Source organism: Theropithecus gelada, chromosome 14, assembly GCF_003255815.1.
Source record: "Theropithecus gelada isolate Dixy chromosome 14, Tgel_1.0, whole genome shotgun sequence".
NCBI lineage: Eukaryota > Metazoa > Chordata > Mammalia > Primates > Cercopithecidae > Theropithecus > Theropithecus gelada.
Window position 1 is genome coordinate 103816306 of NC_037682.1, and position 18963 is coordinate 103835268.

General features: G+C 40.6%; 1 protein-coding gene and 2 pseudogenes across 6 annotated transcripts in view; all 3 read left to right on the forward strand.

Annotated features, from left to right (window-relative positions):
* BCO2 (beta-carotene oxygenase 2) overlaps positions 1-18740 on the forward strand; it is a 51659-nt gene extending 32919 nt beyond the window's left edge. For 4 of the 6 annotated variants that reach the window (XM_025355161.1, XM_025355166.1, XM_025355162.1 and 1 more), the window contains 4 exons: positions 7132-7269; positions 8165-8347; positions 9609-9719; positions 11149-12138. In XM_025355161.1, coding sequence (XP_025210946.1) covers positions 7132-7269; positions 8165-8347; positions 9609-9719; positions 11149-11262 — 546 coding nt within the window. In that variant the 3' untranslated portion in view covers positions 11263-12138. Of the gene's footprint in view, positions 1-7131; positions 7270-8164; positions 8348-9608; positions 9720-11148; positions 12139-17637 lie in introns of those variants that run through there. The other 2 variants (XM_025355164.1, XM_025355165.1) reach the window with 2 other exon arrangements.
* Positions 1684-1966, forward strand: LOC112605583 (annotated as a pseudogene).
* LOC112605959 lies at positions 11714-13786 on the forward strand (annotated as a pseudogene).
* Positions 18741-18963: the final 223 nt, after the last annotated feature.

Here is an 18963-nt window from a genome sequence, read left to right on the forward strand (position 1 = left end):
TATTACATTTCTTTTTGTGTGTTTTGAAATTATTGTAAATGGTATCTTTTAAGCTTTCATTTTCTGTTTTTTGTTCTTATATAGAAATATAATTGATTTTGTATCCAGAGATCTTGCTAAATTCACTTATTAGTTCAAATAGTTGATCCACAAATTATTTTGGATTTTCTATGTGCACAGTCATGTTACCTGAAAATAATGACAACTTTCTTTCTAATACTTAGGGCTTTATCTCTTTTTCTTGCCTTACTGTACCAGCTAGGACTTCGAGTTGAATAGAAGTGCAAGATAATGAATAGAAGTTGAACAGGTAGTGTTGAAAAATGTTTAACAATTCATTATTAAATATAAAATTGCTATAGGTATTTTTCTAGCTGTCTTTATCAGATTATCTTAATAGTGCCTTTTAATGAATAAACATTCTTAATATGGCCCAGTATACAATCTTTTCCTTTGTGACTTATACATTGTACATCTTGTTTTAGACATCTTCTCTTGGTAACGTAATGCAAATATTATCCTGTGTTATCTTCTAGAGAAGTCAAGTATCTGTATATGCGTTATTCTGTTTCTGTACTCTATATTCTGTTTCATGGTTCTACTTATGGTTACTTGTGCACTGCATTAAAAAAGTCTTAAGGTTTAGTATCAAGTTATCCTAATATTTTTCTTTTGCAAAGAGTGTCATGGCCATCCCTGGCCCTTCACATTTTTGTATAAATTTTAGAATCAGCTGTCAGTTCCCCGCACAAAAATATGGTCATATTTTAATTGTATTTGCACTGAACCAATGTATCAATTTGAGAGAGGACTAACCTCTTTACACAATGTTGAGTCTTCCAGTATGTGAACACAATATATCTTTCCATTTATTTGAGACTTCTTTAATTTCTTTCAATGTTTATAGTTTTCTGGTTACAGGTTTTCTGCATCTTTTGTTAGATTTATTCCTAGATTTTTTTTACATTATTTTAAATGTTGTTTATTTTTTGCTTTCATTTTATCTTAGTGTTGCTATATAGCAATTGATTTTTTTTTTTTTTTTTTTTGAGACAGGGTGATGGTCTCATTGTGTCACTAAGGCTGGAGTGCAGTGGTGTGATCTCAGCTCACTGCAGCCTCTGCCCCCTGGGTTCAGGCGATCCTCCCACCTCAGCCTCTTGAGTAGCTGGGACTACAGGCACGTGCCACCATTCCTGGCTAATTTTCATATTTTTTGGTAGAGACAGGGTTTCACCATGTTGGCCAGGCTGGTCTTGAACTCCTGACCTCAAGTGATCCACCCGCCTTGGCCTCCCTAACTGCTGGGATTACAGCTGTGAGCCACCGCACCTGGCCAGCAATTGATTTTTGTTTGTTGATCTTATATTCACTAATATTGTAATTACACTTACAAATTCTAATAGTTATAGATTCTTTTAGGTTTTTTACATCTATAATATCACATGCAAGTAATGACAGTTCCTTTTATAACTCTACATGTAAGTTGTTTATTGGTTTTCTTTCTTTTTTTTTTTTGTCTTATTTCACTGGATCTTCAGTACAGTGTTGAATATAAGTGATGATAGTGGCATCCTTAACTTGTTCCCAATCTGTGAGGCAAAGCTTACACCATTTTACCATTAAGCATGCTGTATGCTGTAGATTAAAAAAAAAAATAGAAACTGTCCCTTCTTGGGGGTCATGATGGGCAGCAAGATGTGTCTGCTAGCAGGGTTGTTCAGGTAGTCAAGCCACATGCTCCGTTAATAAGCTTCCCTGCTAGAAGAGACAATCCTAAACCCAATGTACCAGAAACTTTGAGATCAACAGGACAACCATCTCACTCTTCTGCAATTTCCCAGCATTCTAAGGGAAGTAAGTTACTAGATTTGCAGATGCACCAGACACTGCAGAAGTAATGAAAACATTACCTCAGAAATACAGAAGTAAACTTGTGTCTCAAGAAGAAATTGAATTTGTCTAATGTGGAGATCCAGAATAATCACTGTGGCTGCCGTTTGTCATCAGACAAAAGAATTACCTTTACAATAAAGGACTTCTAAAATAATAATAATTAAAAAAAGACTGTTTTTTAGAGCAGTTTTAGGTTTAAAGAAAAATCAAGCAGAAAGTATGGAGAGTTTCCATATTTCCCCCTCCTGCTAGTTTCCTCTGGTATTAACATCTTGCGTTGGTATGATACATTTATTACAACTGATGTATCAGTGGAGGAGTGTTACATTATTACTAACTAAAGTCCATACTGTACATGATGGTTAGGTCTGTGTTGTACAGTTCTACAGGTTTTGACAAATGCATAATGTCATGTATCTACCAATATCATACAGCATAGTTCACTGCCCGCAAATCTCCCTGGGCTCCACCTATTCTTCCCTTCCCCTTTCCTTCTCTCAGCCCCTGGAAACCACTGATCTTTTCACTATTTCTGTAGTTTTGACTTTTCCAGAATGTCACATGGAATCATACAGTATGTAGACTTTTCGGACTGACTTTTTTCACTTAGCAATATGCATTTAAGGTTCCTCTGTGTCTTTTGTGACTTGAGAACTCATTTCTTTTTATCACTGAAATATGTACCACAGTTGTGTATTCATTCATTTGTTGAAGGACATCTTGGTTGCTTCCAAATCTTGGCAATTATGAATAAAGCTGTTATAAATATTTGTTAGCAGGTTTTGTGTGGACATCTTTTTAAAAAGATACATTTTATTAGATTAGGAGAGTTCCCTTTTACTCCTAGTTTACTGAGATTTTTTGTCATGAATGGATATTGGACTTTATCAACTGTTTTTTTTTTCTGCACTATTGAGATAATCATATAACTTTTATCCTTTATTCTGCGAACGTGATGAAGTACATTGACTGATTCCTTAAAAAATGTTCATAACAGCCATTGATTGATTTTTGAATGTTAAGCTGCCCTTCCATTCCTGAAGTAAATCCCAATTGGTCGCATTGTATTTTCTTTTAAATATATTACAGGATTTGCTTTGTTACTATTTTGTTTAGAATTCTTTGTATCTATGTTCATGAATAAAATTGCCTTTTAATTTTTTTTCTTTTCTATAATGTTCTTCCTAGGTTTTGGTTTCATGGTTTTTCTAGTCTCATACAATGAGTTGGGAATTGTCCTCTCTTTTCCCTCTCTCTGGATGATATTGTATAGGATTGACATTATTTCTTAAATTTTTGGAATAATTCAACAGTAAAGCCTTCCAGACCTGAAAATGTCCTTATAGGTAGATCCACAGTTCTAGAATATTGATTTGGTTCTCTTTTCCAATTTATAGTTCTCTACCACAATTCTCAGTTTAAAATAATTTCCTTAAACATATTTAGAATAGTTAAAGTCTGATAACTATTATCTGGATCTTCTGTGATTCTGTTTCTGTTATCTGTTGTTTATTTTGGTTTTTAATCATGTTGCTTTGTCTTTTCATGTGCTGGTTATTTTCTTTCATTTGCAGAATATTGTGTTTTAAAAATTGTGGAAATATTTTGAGACACAGGATGATGTTATCTTCCTCTAGAGAAGAATTTCACTTGCTTGTATAATTTGAAGCAGGATTCAGTCCATGCAAGTACTGGACTATTTCTTGTTTATTCTAATTCATAAGGTACAGACTTATGAGGTCCAAACCCAAAGGACTAGAGGTTTAGTAGGTCTTCCTCTTCTTGGAAAATCGTAAACTCAAACTGTTGTCACTCTAGCCCTCAAAACTATTGGAAAGCCCTTCTCTTTAAGGTTAAGGGATGAGCGAGTTGCTATGGTATATCCTTATCAAAAAGTAGCGTGAAGGATCCTTGTGGTGATGGATCTGTTCTGTATCTTGAGTGGGGTGGTAGGTACATGAATTTACACGTGATAAAATAGCATAGAACTAAATACACGCGCACACACACACACACAAATGAATGCATGTTAAACTAGAATAAGGTTGGTGGATTGCATCAATGTAAATTTCCCAGTTGTGATATTGTATTGTAATTATGCAAGACATTCCCACTGGCAAGAGAGTATGACGAATACATGGGAAATCTCCATATTATTTCTTTTTTTATGGTGTAAAAATTATATATATAACATTAAATTTACCATTTTAACCATTTTAGGTGTGCAATTCAGTGGCATTACATAAATTCACAATGTTGTGCAACATCACCAATATCCATTTCCAGCACATTTTCATCATCTCAAACAGAAACTCTGTACCCATTAAACAATAATTCCCTGTTCCCCCCGCCTCCAGTCTCTGGTAACCTCTATTCTACTTTCTGTTTCTATGAATTTGCCTATTTTAGGTACTTCATATAAGTGGGATCATACAATACTTGTCCTTTTGTGTCTGTCTTATTTCACTTAGTGTAATGTTTTCAAGGTTCATCTATGTTGTAGCATGTATCAGAATTTCATTCCTTTTTAAGGTTAGATAATATTCGATTGTATACACAAACACACACTCACTATATTTGTTTATTCATCTGTTGATGGATACTTGGGTTGTTTCCATCTTTTGGGTATTAAGAATAATGCTGCTATGAACATTGGCATACAAATATCCAAGTTCTTTTTTTTAGTTCTTTTAGGTATATATTTTAGAAGTGGAATTGCTAGATTGTATAATTCTATGTTTAACTTTTTGAGGAACTGCCAAGCTATTTTTCCACAGTGGCCACAGCATTTTTCATTACCATCAGCAATGCGCAAGAGTTCTAGTTGTTCACATTTTTACCAACATTTATTATTTTCTGGGTTAAAAAAAAAAAAAACCATCCTAATGGGTGTGAAGTGATATCTCATTGTGGTTTTGATTTGCATTTTCCTAATGACTAATAATGTTGAGCATATGTTTAAATAGGTAGGGGAAAATTTGCCCCCGTATCCAGTTGGTTTCTGTGGGTTTCTGTTTCATCCCAAACCTGGCCCCTTTGTTCTTCACTGTCTTTTTAGGTCACCAGTCCTTCAGGCAGCTGATTTAAACATTTTGTCCATCATTTCTAGTTGTTTTCAATGGGGTAGTTGATCCATATGATGTAATCTACCATTATTTGAAGTGTCTTTTGGTTTTGCAAGAGAAAACAATTGTAAATATAATTAAAGTCTTTTTTTTTTTTTTTTTGAGACGGAGTCTGGCTCTGTTGCCCAGGCTGGAGTGCAGTGGCCGGATCTCAGCTCACTGCAAGCCCCACCTCCCGGGTTCACGCCATTCTCCTGCCTCAGCCTCCCGAGTAGCTGGGAGTACAGGCGCCCGCCACCTCGCCCGGCTAATTTTTTTTTTGTATTTTAGTAGAGACGGGGTTTCACCGTGTTAGCCAGGATGGTCTCGATCTCCTGACCTCGTGATCCGCCCGTCTCGGCCTCCCAAAGTGCTGGGATTACAGGCTTGAGCCACCGCGCCTGGCCTTAAAGTCATTTTTTAAAATCTAGTAACTTCTGAAGCCATGGTGACCTTTTAGAAAAAAAGCTAATAACTCTTTATGAATCTTAAGAATAGCACTAAATCTTTACTCACTAAAAATATTTCTGCAGGCTACAGAGATCATATAGACTAGGTATATGGGAGGAAATGATGCAGTTTGTTCTCCATCCTACAGTATTTCAGGAGAGGAAAATGGGCTTAAAGCACTTACTGTTAGGAAAAAAACACTTACTTTATTTGGGTCTCCTGCTTAAACATCATTTCTACAGAGAAGCTGTGTTGGGGGTTCCCAGGATCACCCCTAGGTTTGATGATTCATTAGGAGGATTCATAAGACTCAATATAGGTTGGGCGAGGTAGCTCATGGCTGTAATTCCAGCACTTTGGGAGCCCAAGGCAGGAGGACTGCTTGAGCCCAGGAGTTCGAGACAAGCCTGGGCAACATAGGTCCCATCTTTATTAAAATTTTTCAAAAAGACTATATAGTGATGACTATCATGTAATCATGACTCATGATTACAGTAAAAGGATCAAAACAAAATCAGCAAAAGAAAAAGGCGCATGAGATGCAGTCTAGAGGAAACCAGGTACATGCTTCCAAGAGTCCTCTCCCAATAGAGTCACAATGGACACGCTTAATTCCTCCAGGAACTAGTGACAACATGTGTAAAATGTTGTCTGCCAAAGAAACGCACCCAAGCCTGCTTGTCCAGGGTTTTTATTGGGGATGAGTTATATAAGCATAAAACCCCTACATGATGACACTCAGTTACTGATGTTCCAGATACTCAAGGGAATGGAGGTGTTCATTATAAATCACATTGTTAGCATAAACTGTCTGGACAAACTACTGCAGAGTCACTTAAGGACTGGCACATGCAAGAACACTCTTATCAGGCAGAACATCCCAAGAACTCAGTTCCCAGTAACCAGCCCAAGGTCAGTCATGAAAACAAGTCATTCTTGAAATAGTGCAGGGTCTGAGCAACCCAGGCCTGCAAAGTTGATCCTTTTCCACACAGAGGTCTACCTGATCAAATCTGAAGAAGGAAAGCACCCCTTGTTACTCTCTAGTTTCTTACTCTTTGTTATATAATCATTTGTTTATTTGATGCTAATTAAATAACACTTTTTTTTTTCTTTTTTTTGAAATGGAGTTTCACTCTTGTTGCCCAGGCTGGAGTGCAATGGCACGATCTCGGCTCACTGCAACCTCTGCCTTCCAGGTTCAAGCGATTCTCCTGCCCCAGCCTCCTGAGTAACTGGGATTAGAGGCATGCGCCACCATGCCCAGCTAATTTTGTATTTTTAGTAGAGACAGGGTTTCTCCATGTTGGTCAGGCTGGTCTTGAACTCCAGACCTCAGGTGATCCGCCTGCCTCGGCCTCCCAAAGTGCTGGGATTACAGGCAGGAGCCACCGTACCTGGCCACAAATATTTTCTAATTTTTAAATTTCTTTATTATTCCTCCACTAGAATATAAATTATATGAAGTCAAAGTCTTTGCTTTATTCATGACTGTATCTCCAGTGTCTAAAACTGCTTGGGCTATAGTAGGTACTCAACAAATATTAAGTAGATGAATGAATGGAAATTATCATTTATTTAAATATTTAGGAATGCCAATGATGTTGACTGGATCTAAATTATTGGGACATACTGTTACCATATGAATGACAATTTTCATCTCTTTCTTCTTCCTAAACAGGTCTATAATTCAGCAGGCAGATCTTTCCCTCGAAGGTTTGTTTTGCCTTTAAATGTCAGTTTGAATGCCCCTGAGGGAGACAACCTGAGTCCATTGTCCTATACTTCAGCCAGTGCTGTGAAACAGGCTGATGGAACGGTATGCTATGAACATTAGAGTAAGACTTTGAGCTTTAGTGGTGTTACTTTATTCCTTAGCTGTTTTCCAAAATGTTTGGTACCCAATAACTTTTATAACATTCATCCGAGCAGGGTAAGGTCATGTAACACTGCTTGCACAAGAATTGCAGAAACAGTGGGAATGAACACAGTGTTTATCTATCCTTCCTGTGCTTTGAAACAGAGATATGGAACTGTGTAATGGTTGTGGAATGTCTATTCATTTGAGCTTGACATTAGCAATCCTCACCTTTTGTTTTTTATTTATTTTTATTTTTTGAGATGGAGTCTCGCTCTGTCGCCCAGGCTGGAGTGCAGTGGTACCATCTCAGCTCACTGCAGCCTCTGCCTCCTGGGTTCAAGCAATTCCTCTGCCTCAGCCTCCCGAGTAGCTGGGATTACAGGCACCTGTCAGCACGCCTGGCTAATGTATTGGTATTTTTAGCTAAGATGGGGTTTTGCCATGTTGGCCAGGCTGGTCTCGAACTCCTGACCTCAGGTAATCCACCTGCCTCAGCCTCCCAAAGTGCTGGGATTACAGGCTCGAGCCACCGCGTCCAGCTGCAATCCCTACCTTTTAGATAATATGTGCTTAGCACAGGTCTATCATTGTGTAGCTGTCAATGCCTTAGCTTTAGAAGAATAAAAAGCATATGTCTACCTCCTATGTCATTTGACAGCTTATTAATAAAATTTGACAATCATTATGCATGCATACGTATGATGGAAAGAGGAACAATATTAAAAAATGACGTAGAACCTCAGTTCCCACGCCCTGTCACAAACCTTTATAAGTATGAGGCTCCTCACTGACATACATAAGAGGAAAATAAGAATTAAGCAACCACTACAAATCCTTTTGAAATCTCTTTTAGATCTGGTGCTCTCATGAAAATCTACATCAGGAGGACCTAGAAAAGGAAGGAGGCATTGAATTTCCTCAGATCTACTATGGTCAATTCAGTGGCAAAAAGTATCGTTTCTTTTATGGCTGTGGCTTTCGGCATTTGGTGGGGGATTCTCTGATCAAGGTTGATGTGGTGAATAAGACACTGAAGGTGATGAAAAACTCTTTCCTTTTTGAACTTTTCAGAAACCTGTTCTTCCCTTTGAATTAGTTCTCTTTAAAGTAGCTCTTAAGATTCTTCAGTATTTAAGGAGCTCAGCCATTTTCTTTTATTGAGTTTGAGAACTATGAAATCATCTAAGTTAGGGGTATGTTCCTTCTAGGGAATCCAAATTGACCCCAAGCCCAGCAAAATAATTCTATGTTTGATCTTGATGTTATTTTGGGGGCAATTGTGGGGTTAGGGTTGTTGGGACACCTATATTTAAAGTAGATAGCAAATTATAGTTACACAAATTGTGTTTGATGGTGATGGAATCTGGGACTGCAAAGACTCCCTCTCTTTCTCCTATATTCAACTCAGTAGGGCTGATTCTTTTATTTTTAGATTATTCTATTGACAGCCTGTGTTAGTCTGTTCTGTGTTATAAAGAAATCCCCGAGGCTGGATAATTTATAAATAAAAGAGGTTTAGGTCGGGTGCGGGGGCTCACGCCTGAAATCTCAGCATTTTGGGAAGCTGAGGAGGGGTGGATCACAAGGTCAGGAGATCAAGACCATCCTGGCCAACATGGTGAAACCCTGTCTTTACTAAAAATACAAAAATTAGCTGGGCGTGGTGGCACATGCCTGTAATCCCAGCTAATAGGGAGGCTGAGGCAGGAGAATCACTGGAATCTGGGAGGCAGAGGTTGCAGTAAGCTGAAATTGTGCCACTGCACTCCAGCCTGGCAACAGTGCAAGACTCCGTCTCAAAAAAAAAAAAAAAAAAAAAAAACAAAAAAGAAAAAGAAAAAGAGGCTTATTTGGCTCATAGTTCTGTGGGATGTACCAGCATGGCACCAGCATGTGCTCAGCTTCTGATGAGGCCTCAGAAAGCTTACAATCATGGCAGAAGGCAAAGGCAAAGGGGCAGCCTCATGTCACATGGTGAGAGAGTGGGAGCAAGAGAGATAGGAGGAAGGGCCAGCCTCCTTTAAAACAACTACCTCTCAGATGAACTAATAGAGCCAGAGCTCACTTATCACCAAGAGGATGGTGCTAAGCTATTCATGAGGGACTGGCCCCCATCACCCAGCACTTCCCACTAGGCCCCACCTTCAGCACTGGGCTCAGCACTTCAGCATGAGCTTTGGAGGGGACACACATCCAAACTATATCACAGCCAAATCCATGCTTGAAGTGACAAAAGCCATAGAAAGCTCCCAACTTACTACTGGCCTTTTATCGAATGCTTTTTTTGGGACTTGCAGGTTTGGAGAGAAGATGGCTTTTATCCCTCAGAACCTGTTTTTGTTCCAGTGCCAGGAACCAATGAAGAAGATGGTGGGGTTATTCTTTCTGTGGTGATCACTCCCAACCAGGTAAATATATTTCCCTATCACTAGTCAGAAAGAAAAGTAGCACTGAGTCATCTGATAAGTCAAGGATGCACACTCATCTGTCGATAGTTTACTTTGATTCCTTTTCCCTTCTCTTCCCCTTCTTACTATTTACATACCCTTTTGTCTCAATCCATATTTTGTTGTTTTAAAGTTCTGTTTGGAAGACCATAATAACAATTTGTATTTGCATAGGAATTTGTTATTTATGAACTACTTACACATATTCGGTTATCAAAACAACTTTGTGGGATACCATTTTATACATGTGGAATTTGTAAAGTAAAGAAGTTGAAGTAAACTTGCATCAGATCTCATAGTGGTAAAGCCAGTATTTCAATCCAAGTCTTTTGACCTCTGGTCTAATGTTTATACCATCATGTGTGCTGCCAATTTCAATGAACTGACCTCCAAGTCCAATGTCATCAGTCCTGGTCCAGTGTCTCAATAACACTATTCACTATCTGACTCCTTGTCTAGGGCAATCTTATGGTAAATGGGTTCACTTTGAGTATCAGCTTTGATTAATTATTAGTGGCTGCCTGGGGTGCAGGGCTCTGAGGCCTTTTAAGGGTTCAGTAAGAAAGGCTGTGATCAATTAGCGATACCTGTCATGGGCTTTAGGAGGACTTTGTTCTCATGCCATGCACTTGCCATTCCTGGAATTCGATTTGGCAGATCTCAGTCTGCCTTGCAATGCTGCCCTTTGAACAGCTACAAAGTAACACAAAATGGAGGCATTTCTAACTTGGAAGAAAGAGTTTCTGTCTTTTAAAAGATTGGCAAGGTGCAAGCAAAAATATTAAACTCAAAGAAATCCTAGAAGGTGATTGATAGAAACAACTTAATTTATTTGCTCTAGGTATGAACTTCTTTAGCTATGATATCCTTTCCAGTCCAGTTCAGCAACTGAGGAAACAATTTGTGAGCATATAGGTGAGGCACTGTGCTAGGTTCTGGGGAGAGATATGAAGATGTGTAAGACATGGTCTTGCTCTTTCTCTCTCTCTCTTTCTCTTTCTTTTATTTTAAAGACAGGGTCTTGCTCTGTCACCTAGGCTGGAGTGCAGTGGCACAATCTCAGCCCACTGCAACCTCTGCCTCCCAGGCTCAAGTGATCCTCCTGCATCAGCCTCTGAGTAGCTGGGACTACAGGTGTGCACCACCACACCTGGCTAATTTTTGTATTTTTTATAGAGATGGGGTTTTGCCATGTTGCCGAGGCTGGTCTTCAATGATGAGCTCAAGCAATCCACCCACCTCAGCCTCTCAAAGTGCTGGGATTACAGGTGTGAGCCACTGTGCCCGACCAACATGGTCTCTCCATTAGGAATTTTACAGCTTAGTGGAGGAGACAGGCAAATTTTTGATGAAGAAAAGATAATTTTCAATATTGTCTTTCCTTTTCTAGAATGAAAGCAATTTTCTCCTAGTTTTGGATGCCAAGAACTTTGAAGAGTTGGGCCGAGCAGAGGTACCTGTGCAGATGCCTTATGGATTCCATGGTACCTTCATACCCATCTGATGGGACAACCACAGGGTCTGGAAACTAGGTTTAAAATAAGTGTGCACTTGGACACAAAGACTAGAGCAATAGACACTGAGGACACCAAAAGGGGGGCAAGGAGGAAGAGGGGCAGGGGTTAAAAAGCTACCGATTGAATACTATGTTTCCTGTTTGGGTGATGGGATCATTAGAAGCCCAAACCTCAGCATCACACAATATACTCATGTAACAAGTCTGCACATGTACCCCAGAATCTAACATAAAAATAAAAAGAAAAACAAAGAATGTACTGTATAGAAAAGACAGAGCATAAAGGGCACCGTACCTCCCAAACCAATGTCCCAAATAGACATTTGGTTTAAAAATTTCTGTTAAAACCATAATTCACTATTTCCTTGCCACTGCCAAGTCACGCCATGGCAGAGGCTCGAGTGCATATGAGGTTCTGTTTTACCTTTAATACACCATCATGGCCAACGGAGGCATTGCTGCTGGAGGTGTCATGGCCATTAACACTACTTTATAAGAGGTGCGGAAGACTGCCTTCACCCATGATGGCCTAGCATGTGCAATTTGTGAAGCTGCCAAAGCCTTAGACAAGCGCCAAGCCCACCGTTGTCTGCCTGCATCCAACTGCAGTGAGCCTATGTATGTCAAGTTGGTGGAGGCCCATGGTGCTGAACACCAACTCACCCTAATTAAGATTGATGACAACGAGAAACCAGGGGAATGGGTAGGCCTCTGTAAAACGGAGAGGGAAACCCCCGAAAAGTAGTTGGCTGCAGTTGTGCAGTAGTTAAGGACTATGTCAAAGAATCTTAAGCCAAGGATGTCATTGAAGAATATTTCAAATGTAAGAATGAACAAATAAAACTTTGGCACTCATGTTTCTTTCTTTCTTTCTTTTTTTTTTGAGATGGAGTCTCGCTCTGTCACCCAGGCTGCAGTGCAGTGGTGTGATCTTGGCTTACTGCAAGCTCCACCTCCCAGGTTCACGCCATCCTCCTGCCTCAGCCTCCCGAGTAGCTGGGACTACAGGCACACGCCACCCTGCCCGGCTAATTTTTTTGTATTTTTAGTAGAGATGGGGTTTCACCGTGTTCGCCAGGATCATCTCAATCTCCTAACCTTGTGATCCGCCTGCCTTGGCCTCCCAAAGTGCTGGGATTGCAGGCATGAGGCACCGCACCCAGCCGGCACTCATGTTTCTTAAGAAAAAACACCACAAAGCAGAATTCATAAGATAACTATGGTTTTATATATATATTTTAGGGCTCTTCCTTGAAATAATTAAGAAAGTATTGATACAACCTTTTGAAGAGAGTTTTAAATTTCATTTATTGGATATATTTTCCTCTACATAATAATAAGAATACATGAAAGAAAAATTCATGCATTTTGGTCATTACCGAAAGAATTAAAGAAAGATGAAAGAAACATGAAAAGTGGCTTGCCAGATAAGACAGGTTTATTTTAGAGAAAACAAACACGAGAGGAGCCTTTTGACTGAGGTAGGTTAGAGGCAAACTTTTTTTTACAGACTAAGAGTTTTTAAGGGTTCAGGGTGGGAGAGTTTATTAGAGGCTTGGACTGCTTCTGTGTTTCTTTGTTGTGCTTATTTGGGAGGGAGAGTTGTGTTTTTTTTTTTTGTTTGTTTGTTTTGTTTTTTTTTTCAGCTGCAGACATACCCCCCAAGTCTGCTTTTAGCTTCCCTATCTTAGTGCCCCTGAAGGGAGAGGAATGTCCTTATTAAGGCCCACTGTTTTACTGGGGCCCATTGTATGAGGGTGAAATTTGGCAGTTACCCAAGAGACTTTCCCCCTACTTCCCTCTGTGCCCGAGCTGTTTTATTTGTGTTTAACTGGCTGCTTTTTCTGTTTGCTTATAGTTAGAAGTTATTTCCTTGAAACACATGAGGCTAGAAAGGGAGTTGGAACTTAAAGTGGCGGTTTGTCCAAAATAAAGGTGCTCCTGCCCTGTCAATTACCATCATCGGATAGGTGGGTGACAGAGGTCCTAGGAGAAGAAATACAGATGATCATAGATAGTAGACTTTGAATATAAATCTGAAAAGCACTTCGTTCTTTCCATCACAGTCTGCCTGTCACCATTGGTCCTAAGATACTCAGAAGACAGGAAGCTGGCTATATCCTGCATGGAGGCTTCTTCTAAACTGTTTTTTTCTCTGCTGTCCACAGCAGATGCTACTGCAATTGCACAACCTCCTATGGACCACCCACTACCCCCACCCCACCCTCAGCTCTGCTTTGGGAGGTTATTTTGAGGAACATCATTAAAATCAGGCATTTCTTCTAATCTCTAGGTGTATAGTTCTCAGGGATTGTTGACAAGCCAGTAGTTCTTCATTTAATTGGACAACAGGTGGCACTAGAGACCATATAATCTCCACATTTCTAAACCCTGCCTGTTCTTACCAACAGCTGTAAGCAGGCAAGGTCTGTCACTTAAACCACACTCTTGCCAACACCCCTAAAATCCCTTGTTCCTTTTTCCTTCAGTTACATTCCCTTCCCTCTGCTGAACTCCATTCCAGGACCAGTTAAACTGTTTATGCTCCTTCTGCATGGTGAATGCTCTGGAGAAGACCCCCAGACATACAATATGGGGCACCTTTGAACTCATGGTTAGGCTCTCTGCACGGGCCTGGACTAACATAGTTTCCTGTCTAATTTTCCTTAAGAGTCACTTCAAACTTCACAGACCCTATCTTCTTTAGTAATGTGTTCCATACATGCAAATGCCACATGTGGGGTTTTGCACTGTGGCAATAAAGTAAAAGGGCTGAGTTCCATGTCTGGGTTTGTGAGATGCAGAACACAGTAGCAGGTTTAGAATGGCAAGAAGATGCCTAAACAGAAGGAATAGAGCAGATGCAGGAGCAAAGAGCCTCAGGTAACAGAGAGTGTAAGTCCCCCACTGTTTCCTTTCACACAAGTCCCTGAAAAGGCATTCATTGTACTTCCTCAGACAAAACATGGAGATTTGATTGATCTTCCTAGATCTGAAGGGTGAAGGAGACTCTGGATGACCTCTGGCAAGTCCATAGATCTGTCACATCTTTCCTCTGTTTATAAATATCTGTCTTAATACACAGGGAATGAAGTTCAGACATATGAAGGATAGCAGTATAATCATAAGATTTTGACCTAAGGATACCTGAATTCTGCCTTGGCTCTGCTCTCTGTTTCCTGAAGGAGAAGACAAAAAAGGATCAGTGGCATGTTATAATCTAGGCACATATGCCGGTAATCCAAGGGAGAAAGTTCTGGTAAAACTGAGTGAGCATATGACCAAGGCCCAAAGCATAGGCTGGGCCTCTTCTTCTCCCTAAGCCCAACTCTTACCACTAGCCAGTGTCCGAAGATTCAAGGAAAGGGAATAAGTGGTGCACAATTGAGGGGAAAAGGAAGAGGCAAATGGGCAGGTTGGGTCCTCCACAGGATGCAAGCAGTAGAAAAACATACGAACCAGCCAGCTACCTTGGGGCAGGGTGGGAGTAGGGGAGAACTTTGGCTTGATTTTTTTTTTTTGTTTTTTCCTCTGAGGATAGCTTTGGAGAGTAAGCACCACTATATATGGTACTTTTAACACATTGTAGGCCTGCTTGTGAGTAAACAAGGCCCAACCAGTGCCTGGAAATGTGATTTAAGCAGATGAAAATTCCCTTTTTGTGGGGAGCTAGGAGGGAGATAAGGGGGTGAAGCTTCCTTTCCTTTATACTTAAATGGCATTCTAGGCCTTTCAATAATTTGGTCCCCAGTCAATGTTTCCAATCTTACCTCTCACCTATCTCTCCATTGTAGCCAAGAACTCGTCAATATGCACTAAACAAGCTGTACTTTTCCACATTTCCTTTGCTTACATTGTCTTCTCTTCCTGGAATTCCCTTATCTACCTGGTGAATCTTAAAATCCAGCTCAAAAGTCATCTCTTCTTTGAAGCCTTCTTTTACTTCCTGAGGGAGAATTAGTGGGTTTTTTTAGTTTATCATGATTTATTTCTGTGTTTAGCTCCCTCACTAGCTTGAACTGTATGAGGACAGGGACCATGTGTTTGTTACTCATACTGCGCCCCTGGCACTTAGCAGTGCACTTGGCATTCAGTAGATGTTAAATAAACACTTCTTTTTTTTTTTTTTTTTTTAACTTAGTAAGTGAATGAGGACTGGAAGGTGATAGACATGGGGCCTGCCTTGCCAATATATGTCCATTGGAGTACCTTATGGGATCTTTTTTTTGGGGGGGGCTTGGGAGGGTTTATTAAGTGATGCTTTAGTCTCAGTCTCTGCCAGCAACTAGGGGTGGGGTGACTCCACTCACCCCAGGATTTCCCAGACTTGCTGCTTTAGAGGAGAGAGGCAGGAAGCCAACTATCCTCTAAGCCACAGCTTGGGAAGCTAGGCTAGTACCGGGGTGGGGGCAGCAGAGCTGAGACCCTCCACCCTCAGCCCCCAGCCTGTGCTATCCTCCCAGCCTGAGGGGGAGGAGCTGAGGCAATCTTGGCTGCAGCCTCCCACACACAGCCCTGCTCTTGGTGCACTGTTCACTGCCCTGAGTTATTCATGATCTCTGCTCCCACATATTCACCTCCACACTCCAAAAGCCAGCCCCACACCCAGCCCCTCCAGGTCTTTAGTCCTGGGGAGGGCAAAAGGAGGGACAGGGGGCCTCTGATTGAGCAGCTTCAAGGAGCCTCTCCTTTCTGTTGCCCACTGAATGCCAGCCCCTTGTCTTCAACCCTCCCTTAGATAGGAAGGGGGGTGGTGGCCTCAGACTGCACCCCCTTTCTTCTCTTCCTGGCATCCCATTCTGTCCCAGCACAGCAGCCAAGAGCACAAAGCACAGCACCTGTGAGGCTGGTGGGCACAAGAGCCCATGCTGGCACAGGCCAGACTGCCTGCAGCCCTAGGTGGGGCCTGCTCCCTGCCCTGGAAGCTAGACAGAGGGAGACAGAAAGCAGTAGTGGGGCAATGGGATGTGCAGCCCCTGTGGCAGGAGGAGGAGCACATGAACCCTGACCCTGCTACTTGGTGCAGGCTACTCCAGGCCTCGCTTCTGTAAGAGCCTCTGTGGCTGGCTCCACAGCTGCCCAGCCCCCATAAAGGGGGCTGAAAGGAGGATGAGTGGTCCTTGAAGAGGTGAAGGGTCTGCAGAGAATCACTCAGACACCAGGTATTACCCAGCTCTTCCCGTAAGACCTGGAGGGTCCAAACTCCTGGCCCCAACCACCCTTCACCTTGGGTGAGGAAGAAGGGCCTCTTCTGCTGTTCCTTCCCCTCAGAGATCCAATAAACCACTCCAGTGAAATGCAGGTACCCATGCCTGCCACCTGCCCCTGGAGACAGCAGGAGAGTTGAGGCAGGAAGGCTGGCCAGGGGCCCTTATGGGATCTTTTAATAGAAGTTAGCCTTCTGAGACAACACAGCCAAGCACAAGCCAGTAAGTGTTGCAAGAGTGAAGTGGGAACTATACCTAAATGGCTGTTGATCTCAAAGAACTGAAAGCTAAAAGAAATGTTATTTTCTTATTGGTTAGTGTGTTAGTCTGCTATGGCTGCCATAACAAAGTACCACAGAGGTCTTAACAGAAATGAATTGTCTCACAATTCTAGAGGCTAGAAGTCTAAAATCAAAGTTGGTTTGTTCCTTCTGAGGGCTTTGAAGAAAGAGCTGTTCCAGTTCCCTCTTCTGGGCTTGCAGATGGTGTTGTCCGTGTCTTCACATCATCTTCCCTCTGTATGTGTCAGTTTTTGAGTTCAAGTTTCCCCTTTCTACAAGAACATCAGTCACGTTGGATTAGGGCTCATACTAAAGACCTCATCTCAATACATGTGCAACAATCCTATTTCCAAACAGGTTAAACTTCAACTCTGCAAATGCAGTGAAATATTTTACTAAAACAAACAAGTATTATTAATAAAAACAATTTTGCAGACATTTCTCTTACTCTTTCATTTTATTTTGATTCTTTAAGCTGGTTTTGGAATGAGCAACTATTTGTGTAACCACTGACTGCTAGAGAGTATTTATCATTGAGATAGTCCATACCTGGGAAATAATGTTTCTGTTCTGAGTGATCTTGCAATAGTAATTCACTTATCTGGGGCTGTATTTTCTTATCTGTAAAGTGAAAGTATTGAATTAAATAGTCTATCTCAAAAATCTCTACATGTTCTTTGAAGTTTTTTCTTTACAGTACAATGGGGTAGATGAAACAAACATCTGAAAATGTATGGAGAGTGTTTGCTAAATAACCTGTTAGTAGATTAATACAGAACAAACAGAATATATAGCTATAAGTAGGAGATATTTGAGGGAAATCACCATTTGAGCTTATTTCTATTACCCCCATGATTTTATCTTTCTTTTTAAAGAAAACTTTTCCAAGTCCGTTATTAATCACTGACTTGTCCTGCTTTTCATCATTTGATTTTTCTCATATACAGTGGAGCTGTCCTCCCCAGTACCTGGAACAATGCCAGCCACATAGTAGATTCCCAATAAATATTTAATGAAAGAATGAATGGAAGCAAGAGGTAACATGATTCTAGGAACTGTGTGTAGTTTGGACACCCTTGTGAGTAGATGTGAGGAAAAAAGATCCTTTCACTCTCAATGTGTCTACACTGGCAGAAGAATTGCTAATATGTGTTCACGGGTGCCTTTGTTCACACTATGCCACCCAGAGTGATAAATGGGTCCATACACACTTGTGGATAAGAATGTCTTTAGAATTTCCATTAGTAAGAATCATTACACAACAGTCAAAAGGACTGTTGCCACGTGGTCTTATTTGTGCTCTCAAATTCCTGTTCTTTTTAAAAAAATTTTTTAAAGAAATGAGGGTCTTAATCCTATGCAAAAAGAACGAAGCTGGCAGCATCACGCTACCCGACTTCAAACTATACTACAAGGCTACAGTAACCAAAACAGCATGGTATGGGTACCAAAACAGATATATAGACCAATGGAATACAACAGAGGCCTCAGAAATAACACCACACATCTATAACCATCTGATCTTTGACAAACTTGATAAAAACAAGAAATGGGGAAATGATTCCCTATTAAATAAATAGTGCTGGGAAAACTGGCTAGCCATATGTAGAAAGCTGAAACTGAATCCCTTCCTTACATCTTATACAAAAATTAACTCAAGATGGATTAAAGACTTATTTAGACTGAAAACCATAAAAACCCTAGACGAAAACCTAGGTAATACCATTCAGGACATAGGCATGGGCAAGAACTTCATGACTAAAACATCTAAAGCAATGGCAACAAAAGCCAAAATAGACAAATGGGATCTAATTAAACTAAAGAGCTTCTGCATGGCAAAAGAAACTACCATCAGAGTGAACAGGAAACCTACAGAATGGGAGAAAATTTTTGCAATCTACCCATCTGACAAAGGGCTAATATCCAGAATCTACAAAGAGCTTAAACAAATTTACAAGAAAAAATCAAACAACCTCATCAAAAAGTGGGCAAAGGATACAAACACACACTTCTCAAAAGAAGACATCTATGCAGCCAACAGACACATGAAAAAATGCTCATCACTGGTCATCAGATAAATGCAAATCAAAACCACAGTGAGATACCATCTCACGCCAGTTAGAATGGCAATCATTAAAGTCAGGAAACAACAGATGTTGGAGAGGATGTGGAGAAATAGGAATGCTTTTACACTGTTGGTG